Source organism: Lytechinus variegatus, chromosome 1 (assembly GCF_018143015.1).
Source record: "Lytechinus variegatus isolate NC3 chromosome 1, Lvar_3.0, whole genome shotgun sequence".
Lineage (NCBI taxonomy): Eukaryota > Metazoa > Echinodermata > Echinoidea > Temnopleuroida > Toxopneustidae > Lytechinus > Lytechinus variegatus.
In genome coordinates, this window is record NC_054740.1 from 79,138,909 (window position 1) to 79,154,638 (window position 15,730).

The 15,730-nt window shown below is 37.0% G+C and overlaps 1 protein-coding gene across 2 annotated transcripts in view; it reads left to right on the forward strand.

Moving 5' to 3' along the window:
* Window positions 1–13,703, forward strand: part of LOC121424305 (UDP-glucuronosyltransferase 2B4-like) — a 35,616-nt gene extending 21,913 nt beyond the window's left edge. Inside the window, exons 2-5 of one of the 2 annotated variants that reach the window (XM_041619955.1) lie at window positions 5,405–5,616; window positions 8,960–9,152; window positions 11,605–11,735; window positions 12,473–12,560. In XM_041619955.1, coding sequence (XP_041475889.1) covers window positions 5,405–5,616; window positions 8,960–9,152; window positions 11,605–11,735; window positions 12,473–12,480 — 544 coding nt within the window. In that variant the 3' untranslated portion in view covers window positions 12,481–12,560. Of the gene's footprint in view, window positions 1–5,404; window positions 5,617–8,959; window positions 9,153–11,604; window positions 11,736–12,239 lie in introns of both variants that reach the window. The other variant, XM_041619948.1, reaches the window with a different exon arrangement.
* Window positions 13,704–15,730: the final 2,027 nt, after the last annotated feature.

Below are 15,730 nucleotides of genomic sequence, written 5' to 3' on the forward strand. Positions count from 1 at the left end.
ATGATACCTTTGCATTTAAACAAAAAATACTCTCCTCAGATCATATTCTGTTAAGTGAGATGGCTTTGAATTTTCAAGTTTGATTTTCGAGGTATTACTGAAAAGGTGACTATATGCTTTCCATAAACAAGACAGTATTTTGGTAGATAAAGATTGAGTACTAGCTATTTTTTATAGCGGTATTTAATTAAATGCTTTAAGTTTGTTTAAGTAAAGTGGAGACTGCTGTATGAATGTGGTAGAATATATTCTGTGATTAAGTTATTAATGGGTTCCGGTCTTAAAAACCATTTTTTTCAGCTGTCTTGGACATTACATTTTATATTTTCTGTTTTCATTCTGTAACGCCACCTTCCCTTTGTATAAAAATGGCTTTATTGTATTATTCAGCCAAGTATTGAAAAAAGAAATATACATTTTTCCATCTACGTGTAATATGTCTCATAAAGTCCATTAGAATTCGAAGGATTTAAGATTATGTTGAATACAAAATTGTACTGTAGAGTTAATGAAGGTCAACCATTTTTTTACCCTTATGTTTTAAGAAATTGAAGTTGACAAATTCATCCTTTTTTGTGCATGTTTTCTATCATACTGAAAAGTTCTTCATTCGAGTTTGAAATGTTCTACAATACGTTCTAGACAAATCTTCAAATAATTTAGCGAGATGTTCAAAACTTTATAACGTAGCGCTGTAAATAAAATATTTAGAGAGTTTGGCAAACTTAAAATTAGTGACTATATATTGCGTATGCAGATAGACCTATAAAATCAATCATGTCTCTATATAATATATTATGTTGTACCCATAAAAAGAAGGCGGTGTGTTGGGCAGACTCTGTCATACATGGCACTTTTAGTTGTTTATTCAATTTCCAATTGAACAACGTGCACCACTTCACCTTTGAACCCTTGTTGTATATACAGACTTAGAAAATATGGTGTTATTCCATCTACATGTATTCACCTATTCATTTTCCATTGCCTCGTAGCCATTTATAAAGTGTGATGTATACTCAAATGATGTAAAAGTAAACTTCATTAATTTAAAAGTCAGCCTTATAGTCTGATGATTATTATTGTTATGATAATTGATTTTATTATCATTGTAATTATTGCTATTCTACTTCTCTCCTCCCTCTTCTTCTTCTTATTCCTCTCCTTCTTGTTCTTCTTCTCCTTCTTCTTCTTCTTATTGTTACTATTAGTATTATCATTGATGTTGTTGTTGTTAGTGTTCATAATTATTATTATTATTATCAATATTGATATAATTCAATGAATTACTATCAATTTTGCAAAAGACATTAATAAAAAAGCTATTCACAAAATGCAAAACATGGCAGGGAAAGGAGAGGGCAACTTTATTACCTTTGTAACATATTTGATCGTGATGGGTATAGTTCTGCATTGCTTGCAATTAATCTTTAGCTTTCATTTTTATGATTATGATTGCAGGGGCTTTTTTTCAATTTTCATATATTTGATACGACACCTGTTTCTATCCATTTCACCTTTTGTGTTCTTAGAGAGTAGTTGTTCATAGATATTGCTCAAGGTGAAGTTTTTGTTGCAAAAAAAGTCAGTTAATATTTGTCAATGAATTAATATGTTTACGATATCAACATGTAGTGAAAGTGATTAGAAAATGTAGAAGTATTTATCATACATGTAAAATGACACTATGTAGTTTTGATGATGGAAAAGTACATTGTAAAGCTTTTGAAATATATTCAAAGTATGCAGCTGTTTGATTTAAAAGAATTTTTAAGACGGAGTTAAATTTCACATTTTTTGCGTGTTTCTCTATTTATGTATTAATTTTAAAGAGCAACGTGCAGAAATATAATGCAATTGATCATAATTTGAAATTATTTTGGTTAAATAAAAAGAAAAAAAAGAATAACAATATTCATGATTAGTATACTATTTAATATCAAAGGTAAAGTTCGGGATCAAAGCGGGGTGGGGTCGGGGAGGGAAAAGGGGTGTGTCAAGCCGTTAAGTGAAGAACGAGACTTTCCTTTTTCTTTTTCCGATAACCTTATCATCAACCCCATTGATTGACATGATTGATGACTGCGCCGACGGGTGCATACCTCTATATGATTTAAGACTGACTTTCATTCACTTGCTTTGCTTCATAGGTGAAATAAATACACCTACATTTGTCATTCATAACATGAGCATCATAAATAAACTTTTGCATTATCTTTTGAGTTTCATTTCTTGTGGGATTTCAATTTGTCAAAAACTTTTAAGGAGATAAGGGTTGATAGTGATGGATCTTTAACATTTTTAATAGAGAGAGTGTGTGTGGGTGTGTGCGAAGGTGGGTATATGCAGAATATTATGTTTGTTTATGTTCGTGCAGGTGGGTGTGTGTATAATTATGTAAATGTATGCTGAAGCTTGATGAAAAATGGAAACAGGGATTCATTGATAATAAGTAGCTTGGTTTTTGTTTTCCTGCAAATCAATATTATCTTTTAAATACATGAAGAGTTGGAGGCTCAGTTTACTTTAGTTTTTGTTAGGTATACAAGTTTTTTTTATATATATCATTTTATCCTTATTTGCTTCAGATTTTTTGGTAAATATTTATGCATATTCTTGTTGATATGAAATTAAGATTTGTCCTTTTCTGGGTATGTGTATATCTTGAGTTTCTGTAAAACATTTTATGAATGAAATCCTTAATCAAAAACATGTTGAAATAAAGTGTAATATGTGTGGAAAGGATTGGTGGAGAGGGGGATGAAGACATAGGAAGAGTGTCGATAGAGACAGAAGAAGATTGCTCGAAGATGAAGGTAGGAAGAGGGTGGAGAGAGGGGGGGGGGGTGAAAGTGGTGAAGATGCGAAGAAGTTGGAGAAAGGGGGCGGAGAGAAAAAAGTGAAAGCTGAATATTTCATCAAATTCGAATGTAAAATAAGAATTATGTTTTTTTTTATGATTCACGAATCCTCGCGATCAGTTACGGAAGGCCATTGGTGGCGTTCGCATGACAGTGGAAACGAGGCCGTATAATTCTTATCTTAAAGGACAAGTCCACCACAACAAAATGAATAAAAAGAGAAAAATACAACAAGCATAACACTGAATATTTCATCAAAATCGGATTTAAAATAAGAAAATTATGACATTTTTAGGTTTTGCTTATTTTTTACAAAATAGTTACATGCACGAGTTAGTCACATGCAAATGAGAGAATTGACGAGGTCTCTCACTATTTCTTTCGTTTTTTATTGTTTGAATTTTACAATATTTCAATTTTTACAGATTTGACAATAAGGATCAACTCGACTGAACCATTAAACAGTGGTAATTCCACGTGTTCAGGGAGAAATAAAACTTTATTTCACAGGACAATTATTTCATATAATAAAATACAAAAGAAATAGTGAGTGAGTGATGTCATCAGTTCTTTCATTTGCATACCGACCAGGATGTGCATTTAACTATTTTGTGAAATTAAACGAAAACTACAAATGTCATAATTTTCTTGTTTTACATCCGATTTTGATGAAATTTTCATTGTTATGTCTGTTGTATTTTTTTTTATTCATATCAACTATTTGTTGTGTTGGACTTGTCCTTCAAGATAACATTAATTTATACGGCCTCGTTCCCACTGCCGTGCGAACGCCACCAATGGCCTTCCGTGATTGATCGCCAGAATTTGTGAATCATTCAATTTTTTTCTGCGATTAGTACGATTGCCACGATTGATCTGATACGATCTGATACCATCACTAACATTATTACACGATTAAACGGGGTGGTCCGGACTGAAAGAGTAAACTTCACAAAGTAAAATGCCGAAAAATTCATCAAACTCGGATAACGAAGTTATTGAATTTGAACGTTTATAGAAATTTTAAGATAACAGTTATATGCACATCGTCATGAATATTCAGTAGATGGGCTGATGATATCACATCCCACTTTTTTTTTCTTCAGTTATTAAATGAAATCATGAATATTTCATTTTTTCATACATTATGTAAATGATGTGTTTCCGTTATGAAGAAATAAGTTGCGACAATAAATGACTAATGCACTTAATCAGTTGTAGATTTAATTGTTTTAGTTCTTGGTAGATAAATTTTGAATTAACCTTAATTTCATTTAATAAAATACAAAAGAACAAGTGGGGATATGACATCATCAGCCCACCTAATGAATGTTCATAAAGTCATGCCTAGAACTGTTTCAATGGAAATCTTTAAAATTCAATAACTTCGTTATTTGTAATCCGATTTTGATCAAATTTTCAGCATTTTGTGAATCGTTGAATTTTATTCCATTTATTGAGATAGAAATATATCCAGCCTGGACCATCCCTTTAAAACCACCGTTTTAATCGTGGAGCGAATCATGAAAATGGGAATTATGTACAAAAATGAAAATATAACTATACGCAAAAATAAACAGCGATGACAATCGTATTCGCCATATCATATAATCTTGCATTGATTCGTCTCATTTATGCTGGTCGAAAGTACAAATGTGCAATAGATACAACGATAACATATAACCTAATCACAACGCAGGAAATACGTGTATTTTTTTTCTAAAACCCTTCAACCGGTGTGTTGGCTCAGTTGGAAGAGCGTCCGTCTCACAACCGGGAGGTCGGGGATTCAAACCCCGGCCGCGTCAGACCAAAAGACGTTAAAAGATGGGAGTTGCTTCTACCCTGTTTGGCGTTCAACGATTAAAGGGATAGAGCCTCGTCTATCTGGCGCTGGACAGCGGCTACCGGGCCCACGATCAATTGGGCAAAGCAAATTTTCGGAGTATTTAATTTCATGTCTATTTCGAACAATAAATTATGGATATTGGATTTTGGATGCGTTTTGATGGGTCATACAAACGAACAAGTATTTTCATGCATTTCTTATTTATTTCGCAAATAAGATAGGGCGCCTATGGCGGATGGTTGTGTTCTTGTGAGAACAATTATTTTTTTCGTTCTTCTCAAACTTCCACATTCCTAGGACCCCTCTCCCTCACCCGCTGATAGAAAATGTGACTGCATACTGTACAAAAACAACACTGTTCCGATAAGACTTCCCGCCTATTCTAAAGTCCAACTGGCATAACAGATAAACAAATCCACTGGAGCTTGACAAAATTGTGTAAAAGTACATTGATTGATCTACATATCACTTTTCAACAATGGCATTTTATTTGGAGGGGAAGAGGGACATGTGCCCTGGGATGGATCTACATTAGGGGGCGCAGAAAGGGCCAAAATGGCTGACAAAGAAAAGACGGTGTTTTAAAGGGGGGGGGGGTCATATCCCATTTATGCTAACTGCGGCGTCAGGGGGCATTCTTGGCACTTTTCATGGGCGCTGACTGATGTGCCACTTTTCATTCTCTCATTTTCCACAGATATTGCCGCAAAATGAAGTTCTTGTTGCTAGACGAGGATCGGCACAATGAAGCCTATAAGACAATGTTAGAGAGGATGGAACGAAGAAGATGGTCTCAGGAATGGGCCAACAATGTGTTTCCAGGTGCCGTAGTACAGAAGGTAGCATCGAAGTTTGACCAAGGGGATGACGAAGGCGCTTTTCGTTCACTCGGTGTAGGCACAGGGAACGGTAAGTAATCAGGAAATTCGCAGATTTTTATACATCAATCCTTGTTGTACGTCGTGGCAATTCTCATTTCGCATGTGATCTGCCATCAGTATTTCATGAAACAAATAACCAGGGATTTTCAGTGACTATTATTATCATTGCATATGATTGGCCCTGAGCAGATTTGTCAATGGAAATCGTCGAAAATATACTTCATGAAACGACCCCTGTGCAGTGCTCTATCAAAGTAAGTGCAACCATGGAGCTATCTGTAATAGCTCCATTGTGCAACCATAGAGCTATTAGCTCTATGGTTGCACAATGGAGCTATTACAGACATTCACAATGGAGCTATTACAAACATTCATATCCATGTCAGTCAGGGTTTTCAGTGAACGGCGGCAATGGAGGGCGCTGTTGTGTCTTTTTTCCCCTTCCGTCCTTCCCTTCCCTCTTTTTTTCGTCTATTTCTTTCCCCCTCTTCCCTTCTCTTCCCTCCCCCCTCTTCCTCTCTTTTTTTCTCTTCTTTTCCCCTCTTCCTCTCTCTTTTTACTTCTCTCATTTCCCCTCTTCCTTTCCACCTTACCCTCTCTCTTTTTTACTGTCCCCCTTTTTCTTCTCTTTTTTTCTTTTTTCCTTCCCCTTTTTTCTTCTCTTCCTTTCCCCCTCTCCCTCTTTTTTTCTTCTTTTCTTTTCCCCCTTTTCCTGTCTTTTTTTCTTCTCTTCCTTTCCCTTTCTTTCTCTTATTTCTTTTTCTTCTCTTCTTTCCCCCTTTCCTTTCTCTCTTTTTTTTTTTTTTTACTTTACTTCCTTTTCCCCTCTTCCTCCCCCTTTTTGGGAGCGCGGGGGGGGGGGGGGCAAGGCCCCCTCGGCCCCCATGGATCCGAGCCTGACTGTTGTCTAATTTTTGTCTATTCAGTATTCCATAACTTCCAAAATCCATGATAAATGTTTATTTTCGTTTATTAATTTCTTTTTGTTCTCTTCATTCACCCTTTTCTTTCCCCTGTGCTGCTGATAAAGAATCATATCCATACATATTAGGTCCCACGAAAGACTAAACAACGCGTTAAGCTTTAGAGAATTTTTTCATCGCGACTTCGCGAGCAGTCCCCTAGCTGTCGTAGTGCACTATTGTATATGAGAAAACGTGGAATGTTTGAATATTATTACATGACTGTGTTCAAAATCTTGAAATACTGGACAAAATGGAATCCCGGTGGACAGGGTCGTATACCGGACGGGGGAAAAATTTTAGAATTTTCGCAATCAAACGCGGTCGCTCTCTACAAGGCACCAGTTTCTTTGAATATGCAAGTCAAATCACAATGGAGAGCTAGCTGAGAGGCTTTTGTCGAAAGTTGGTGGATCAGTCCAGCAGATCATCATTATTATTATTATTATTATTATTATTATTATTATTCTATTCGGCACTTAATCGAAAAGAAAACATGTACAATGCAAGATTGAGAAATATTGCAAAAATACAAATAGTTTTTAGACCCTTTCTCCCCCAACCAGGTAGCCTGGGTAGGGAATAGGTCAACTTAATGGCCATGGCCCACAGGCCTTCCCTCCCACACCCGATTGAGTGAAAAAAGATCATTACATATAATAGGGTTACAAAATATAAAACAGGTAGGTTGCACAAAAAAGGAATCAACTTACGTTTGACATAACCATAGAAAACCATGAGGAGCAAATATTTGATTAAAATAATTGTGCCAGAATTAGAAAACAGTTGAAATAAATAACTTTGTAACGCATGAGATAAAAGATGTAACAAAATCAGAATATTGGAAACCGTTTAGAAAAAAAATGAAGCTTGAAAATGTGTTGTGGATCATTTACACATATTTTTATTTATATTTTAATCTAGCTGGAGCTTTAGGATATCCCTCTTGAGGACACCCAGAACATGATTAATGTTTCCTAAGACCATTTCAACTCTGCATTCATAGGGCAGGGTTTCCCATACTATGGGATATCTGTGAATTGCAGTCTGATGGAGTCCCTCTGTTCTTGCCTTTTATAGGTGTACAAATCTAACATGTACGTCAGAATGCCTTACACGTATTACAATATTATCTCTTGCGACTTCGCAAACTATCAAGCCAAACAACAAGTTAGCAAAAAAAAAGGACACCAATAAGAAAATCCTCCGAGATTTTAACGTGTGCCATTTTAATAATCGCAAACGTTGGTCATGTGGCATCGCTGTCTGAGTAGATATGCACCGGATGAACGATTGCAAATATGTCGATGTCCAGAGTCACAAGACGACGCTGCTTTCCCGGCCCTCCGTACTTTCAACAAAAGCTTCATGTCTTTTTTATTTGCATTTTAAACTAAAGGAATATGTGCGTTGTAGAGAGCGGGACGTGCGTCGTGAATGTGAAAACCCTAGTGAAATCCGGGAACTCTGGTCTCTGCATAATGCGTCCTGCTTGACTGAACACTATTGCACTCGAACTTGATGATTTTCATGGTGTTGGTTCAAAAATGGACCTACTAGCAAAACGTGGAGGGCTTTGGTTTTTCCAGAGGTTGTTAGAGTGATAGGCTTAAACAACATGCTTAAGATTTTAAAAAATATTTTTACAGTATATTGACTAGGATGTACAAGGTTTATTTGGTTTCAATTGTGTCAGACCTGTTTTCATGAAGATTCTGAATTTCCACTATTGTTTGATTCTACTCCATTAAGTTAAGCCTTTTGATTGGAGGGCAGGGGGTCAATTTTACAACGCAAGTACGATGTAAAGCTCTATCATGGTTCGCTGTATGCCTAAACATTTCAAATAAAATTTTTATTTTAAAATCCTGACGTCATAAAGCATTTGTCAAGTTGTATTATTCCACACGTTTCATATATGTATACATTTTAAATTACAATGATATAAAATAAATCCATTACGGCTATGAATAGTGACGTGACCAGTCGATATTCGGATTAAAGATTGATCTGTTAAGATTTATGTGTTAATAAATTGGGATTTGAAAATCAATCTTTAAGATTTACATTTAAATCTTTAAGGATTTATTTTAAATCATAATATCGACTGGCCACTATTCACAGCCTTAATGGATTTATCTTAAATCCCTGTCTTTTTAGAATGTATGGTCGCACTTTACTCAATATCAACCAAATGATGGCGCTTTTAGACCCTAAACTTACTGTTACTATACGCAAGATTGTATAGTTAACAGATTGATGTGGAATTTAAGAACAGAGCGTTATTTTTTTTATTTTTTTATTTTTTTTTGGGGGGGAGGGGGCAGATTCCGCATCATGGTTTATTGTGAAATATAAAGCTTTCTATTATTCTCTCTAATAGCGATATAATCTGATAAATTCATGCAGGGGAGTATGAACTACACCTTCTGAAGCAGCTTTCATCCAGGTTTCCTCGAATCAAGCATGTAGTCATCGAGCCATCTCATGATTTCATCCAGGAATACAAGACCGAAACAGCAAAGGTTTCTTTCACTGGTTCTATTGAGTTTGAATGGTATGAGGGGACCTTTCAGGGATACAAAGAAAAGACTCTCGATAGGTAATAATATACTTTAAAATCCTATAAAATTAGTTGATTTGTACCGCACTCAACCCAGGTCAGATGAACGGATACACCAGAAGTATCCTTTGAATAGCTTGAGCTGAAGTTTTGAAAATTATTATGATAACTTCGCGGTTATAATAGGGTAAAACATGCCCGTCCGAGCAACTTTGATAGTAATATGGTCATGGGCGGATCCAGGATTAACCAAATGGGGAGGGGGTGGCAAATTTTTCGGAGGAAAATTTTGACAAGCCCCCCCCCAAAAAAAAAAAAAGTTTTCAACCACAAATTAAGAATATTTCGCACCTGAAAAAATTGACAAGCAAAAAAAAGGTCTTCAATTACAAAAGAGGGGGCATACCTCGGTTTTAATAAAATTTTTACAATACAAATTTTAATTTCGCTTCTCAAATGGGGGGGGGACGTGCCCCTTCTGCCCCCCCCCCCCCCTGGATCCGCGCCTGGATATGGTCTCAATAGATGTGAAGTTCCAGATTTGGGGGAGAATGAATGACTAATTCTATGTACATACGAATCATGGTAGAAAATGTATTTGAAGAGGGATTATAAGCACACACCCTGAAAGTTTTGAATCAACCAATGGTAGATTTTGAAAGTATATTAATAGGAGGTATTAATGGACCAAATATATAGCTTACAAGCATGTTTGCCATAGTTTTTTTTCAATAAAACAAAAGCTTCCCCATAACACTGCTCCTCCTTACGTGACTAATTTGACACTCAAGGGCTAAAGAACATGCTTTACAAATGAACATTGTGTGTGTCCCGGGGGGATGGGGGGAGGCACTCGACCAAAAAAAGTGGTAAGGGTGTGCCGCGGGCGAGACAAAAAACGGGGGCCTTGGAGCGGGCTCATTGTAAAAAGGAGGGTCCTCGGAAGGGCTTCGGAACTACAAATGTTTGTGAAAACGGGGGTCCTTGGAACGGGTCGCCTGCGTACGAGTGTGTATGCATCCCTATGGAACGTACATGCAGCTAGCTAGCCCGGCGGCACGACTGACGGGCGCAGAGGCGATGGTCGGACAGGGAGCTGCGGCCGCTTTTCACCAAAATTGCGACTGGAACGGCGTAACGGAAAAATAATATGCGAAGCCCTGGAACGGATTTTCTCGAGAAGAAGAAAATGCTATGCTCTGGAGCAGCTTTCTTTGTTCTTTTTCTCAATAAGACAAAAATGCTATGCCTCGGAACGGAAATTTGAGTGTAAAAATGGGGGTCCACTCCACTGCATATACCCACTATGCATTTTATACTGAGTGCCCCCCTCCCGGGGTGTGTGCACAGGGGCGTCGATCCATTTTTCAGATTGGGGGGGCAAAATCCTGAATGAACTTTCCAAAGGCAAAACAAACAAACTCACACACACCCACACACACACCCACGCACACACACCCACTCACACACACACACATATATATATATATATGTGTGTGTGACTCATGAGATAGAGACACATATCTCACCAACAAATTAATGCGAGCGCGAAGCGCGAGCTGAAATTTTTTAGTATACTGACATGAAAACAGGAAAAGGTACTTGTTTAGGACTGTTTGTAGTAACTCATGAGGAGGATAGATACATGTATATCTCACTACACAGATAATGCGAGTGCCGAGAGCGAGCTGAAATTTCTTTATATTCTGGCCTGAAAGCTTGATATTCGAAGCATTTTTGGTACCAATGATTAAGACGGGTATCTAAAAGAACAATAGATGCGAGCGTTAAGCACGAGCTGAAAATTTTGATATTTCGATCTGAAAAAGACAGTTTAATGGACGTTTTTGATAAAGAACAAGATATATATCCAACAAAAAATTATTGCAAATCGAAGCGGGAGTTCTGTTGAGGTTTAGAACTGAAAACGGGACATTCTATTCACCTATTTAATCATGGAAAGTATGGGTTTTTGCTACATAAATGATGCGAGCGCGAAGCGCGAGCTGAAAATTTTGATATTCCAATCTAAAAAGCGGACATTTTGAGCATAATTTTGAATAAAGAACGAGTTGGTATCTCAATCTCGCTTGCTGATTTCTGTGTAACATTACAATCTTATTTTATTTTTTCACATCAGTGGAATTATTGGGGGGGCAAAACGATATGTTTGCCCCCCCAATATTTTCATTGGTGGGGCGATCGCCCCCCCTGCCCCCCCAGGATCGACGCCTCTGTGTGTGCATGCAGCGACAATCAATAATACACCAGATTTTTAGAGATATTTAGCACGATGGTTTCATTTTAACGAAATTATGAGGAAAAATTATATGCAAGTCCATAATGCTTGTAATGATTGTACAAATAAGGTTTTATTGATTTTAAGAGTTGCATTTAATTTCAATCCTTTTTCAACATGCCACGTATAACGAATTCCAAGAATGAATGATTTTAATACCCCTGTTCTGTTATAACCCCTTACAAATGACAGTGCCGATGGTAGATTCGATTTCATCAGCGCCATACACAGTTTGTATTACGCTGACAACGCAAGAGAGACAGTGAAATTACTCTACGATTGTCTTGTCCCTGGAGGTATGATGATGATCGAAATGAGTGATGGTAAGATTCTATCAACAGCTTTCTTATTACATTTATTTTTTTATCAATGATATATCAATTCGGTGAACTGAACCGATTAATGTAGGTCAAATTCACATGCATGTATGTAAACTAACAATCTTGGATGTCCGAAGAGTTTTTTTCACACTCCTCCTTTTTCTTTTCCTTTTCCTTCTACTTCTTCAATTTAATACTGCATGGCGGTTCTTTTTGTCTTTCAATTTTCAAAATAATTTGATATGCTTCTTATGATGTAACGCAAATAATGCATATATGTCATGACTTCAATAAAAATCGAGAGCGGCGCCATAAGTGACGTCATAATTATGTTGTCTCAGAGTCTGACACCCCAAACTTCTTCTTTCGTTCTTATGTTTTCTAAAGTTTAAAATTTACGGGGGACGGTCAACACTGTCCCTTGTTTTGCCGCCCGTATACTTTCTTATAGTTTTTAAGTGCTCAAACCCCACCTGTAGTCATTCGATACTCTATGACATTCCACAGACAAATCCAGTGGACAGAGGATGTTTGCAGATTTCCCAGAATTGCAACAAATGTTCACCTCCAAAAATTGGGTCACCTATTCCGATGTGACTGCCGCCCTTCACGACATGAACATACCATTCACTCGTCTTGTGAACCCAATTTTCTTTGACATTACTGACGTCTTCGATGAGAATTCGAGGGAGGGAAGCCTTCTGCTTGATTTTTTCACTCATGTTTCTAACTTTCGCCAGACTGCTGATAGTGACCTGGTCAAGAGAGTTCTACAATTTTTAAGGATGAAGTCCAAGGAGCACATGGCCACGGTCGAGGGAACGGATAGCGGAGATAGCGATCGACTCAAACTAAAAAGAGTATGGGAAACCTTGATCATTGAAAAGCCACCTAAAAACTAGAACACCTCATCAGTAATTTTGTTACGATACTTTTAGTCTTGCAAAAATGTCAAATGAATGTTTAAAAGGCCAAAGATGGGGAGAAAATTAGAAATCCTGTGACTGCGGAACACAGACATGGTATCATTAGCGGCATCTTTCTGCCCGCCATTCGCAACTTTGTAACTACGCCTGGGTCGTGTTACACACGACTTTATGCACGACTGAAACATGTCCGACTGGTACTTACTTTTTCTTCGACAATAAATGAAGACTCGGAAGCAACTTTGTAGTTAGGATCAATATTTTGATTAACCGTAATCAAGAGAAGAGTCGGACAAGCGTGTTGCCGCATAACTGACGCAGATGGCGCTATAACATCAGATACAAATCAAATGGCGCTTCACATCAAGAATGAACTTGGCCTTTGAACATCATGTAATTTTATATTGTAAAAGAGAGCCAAAAGAAAGAAAGAAAGAAGGCTCTTTTTTAACTAAAATACTACATAATTATAATGGCGTCTTGTAAATGCTACAATCGTCCTCGTCACATCCTCCTCATCAATTCCTGCTTTTGTAAGATTGTATCCATATTTTATATAGTGAAGTTAAAATTATTGTAGGGTTACTATGGTAACAGACAGAACGAGATATATTTCATCATGTATGTTAGAAGTGTAATAAAAAAATCTACTCAAAACCTATCTTTTCAAACAACAAAACAAGTAAGCTGTTGCCATGACCAGTTATGTTATTATCTTGCTTTTTCATTTAGTGATTTGTTGTTATATAATTACCTCTTAATGTTATACACATATAATAATTCATACTTTGTTTCTATCTACATTTGCTATGTTTTACTTGTTTACCTTCAATTTAAGTTGTAAAGCGAAACTGCCCTGTATTAAGCGCTATATAAAAGCTCAATATTATATTTTTTAGCTTCGGTCGACATTAGCGAGCCCGGATATGAGGATATCAAGTGACAAATTCACTCGTCGACGTGAAGGTTCGGCGTTAAGATATAAAACTTCAGTATATGAAAAACATAAATACTACAAAAAGTAAATTAGTTTTTATTTATGAAATGTTTTTACGATATAATATGTCGGTCTTCGGGTCGTTTGTCCTCGTTTTAACTGAAAAAATCTAACCATCCATTGTAATTACATTTTATATCTTCCATGGAGGCCTAACTGAGATGAGGAGGGGGGCTGAGAGTGGCCTAAGAAAGTGAATACATTAAGCCTTGTTCCGTGTTACGATTTTCTCCGCCAGTACTTGTGAACCCGACACTAGCTGTAAATTTTCATGAAAAAGTCTACGCGAATAAGGTTTACTTAGATAGAAATAACCAGTTGTCTCACGATGTAGCAAACGTACTACGTTTGCTACATCGTGAGACAACTGGTTATTTCTTCTACTCAATCCTTCACCACGACGAACCTCTTCCACATCAAGGTTTACTTAGTTAGACAACGCCTAGTGAGTAATCGAAACGATAATGATCAACTCGATTAGTATTCAGTAAGCCTATCTTGCGGTCAGGTTCACTGACGCAGGTTCGAATCTCGCCCAGAACGATTATTCAAACAATTTTATGAAATTAAACATTGATACAATAAAGACTCTAAAGAAAATACAAGTCCAAGATTTGAAGTCTGCTTCAAAGCCTTAAAAAAACCCTCTCGTGTTGGGCCATAAGTACTGACGGGGGAAAAAATCGCTTCCGGGATTGGTCTGGAATGTACAAGAACCCTTGAAAAGCCCAGCCGCAAAATTAAGTTTATTCAACCAATGATAAACATCAGCCAAATACAAGCAAATTGTTTATACTTGTGCAAGAGAAATAAATGAAACGTTTGAACCCGTGAGAAGCTCCGATTGTGATTTGGGGTCCAGCATAATTTGTACAAATAAAAAGTAATTTACATTACAAGGTAAATACCAAATGCATGGTGAAAAGTAAACTAAGCTGGCCATCATTCCATCTACACACACACACACACACACACGAGCACCCTACCCCCACATAATATCCTAATTCAGATCAAAAGCAAATCATGCAGAAAAGGGAATGAAGAAGTATGTAATGCAATCAAAGCATGCAAGAGCAGATTGGCCAACGTTGCCAGAACTGGCATAATTATGCTTTCTGGCATAATTTTGAGCCTTTCAGCATAATTCATTATGCCGGCATAATTCTGGCATAATTAGAATTTGTTTTCTGGCATAATTTCGACCCTTTCAGCATAGTTTGGGGCATAATGAGACCTTTTTAAGCAAAGAATCTTGCATAATAATAGCATATTGACCATAATTTTGATGTATTTGAAGATTGAAGACCTTTTTTTTTTTGGCTTGTCTAATTTTTTTGGCGGACGGTTTTGTTGCTCCCCCTCCTGTGGAAAATCCTAGGGTAAAAAACGGTTTGGCATAATTTTTCGCGATTCATAATTCCGCTCCTCTGGTATAATTGGATTTTTTCACTGGCCACGCTGAGATTGGCTCTACAAGACGTGATATCGCTCGAGTCCAGGCGGTTTAGTGACGGCTGGACTAACAGCACTAGGTCTAATCATCAGATGAGCCAACAACATTCGAGCTAAACCCACTTAGTCCAAATCTCTTTTGATCTAATGACCACATGGTCTAATAGCCAATTAGTCTAATGATCCACTTGGTCTAATGGCCAATTGGTCTAATGACCACTTGGTCTAATAACCGATTAGTCTAATGACCACTTGGTCTGATAGCCACTTGGTCGAATGTCTAGTTGGGTTAATCATCACTTGGTCTAATTTTCATTTAGTCCAATTGCCATTTCGTCTAATGTATTTTATTGTCACTTGGTTTGATAGCATCTGGTCTAATACCAGTTCGTCTAATAGTCGGTTGGTCTAATACTAGTTGGTCTAGTCCTCACTTGTCCCATTATTCATTTGGTCAACATTAGAGTTGATCTAATCCTCACTTGGTCAATCATTCAGTTGGTCTAATGTGCAATTGGTCTACTGTGCATTTGGTCTAATTTCCATTTCGGCTTATTGGAGTACAGTTAGAGTGACGTATATTTCCACCCCGAAATTTTGAAAGTAAGGGGAGTTCAAAACCC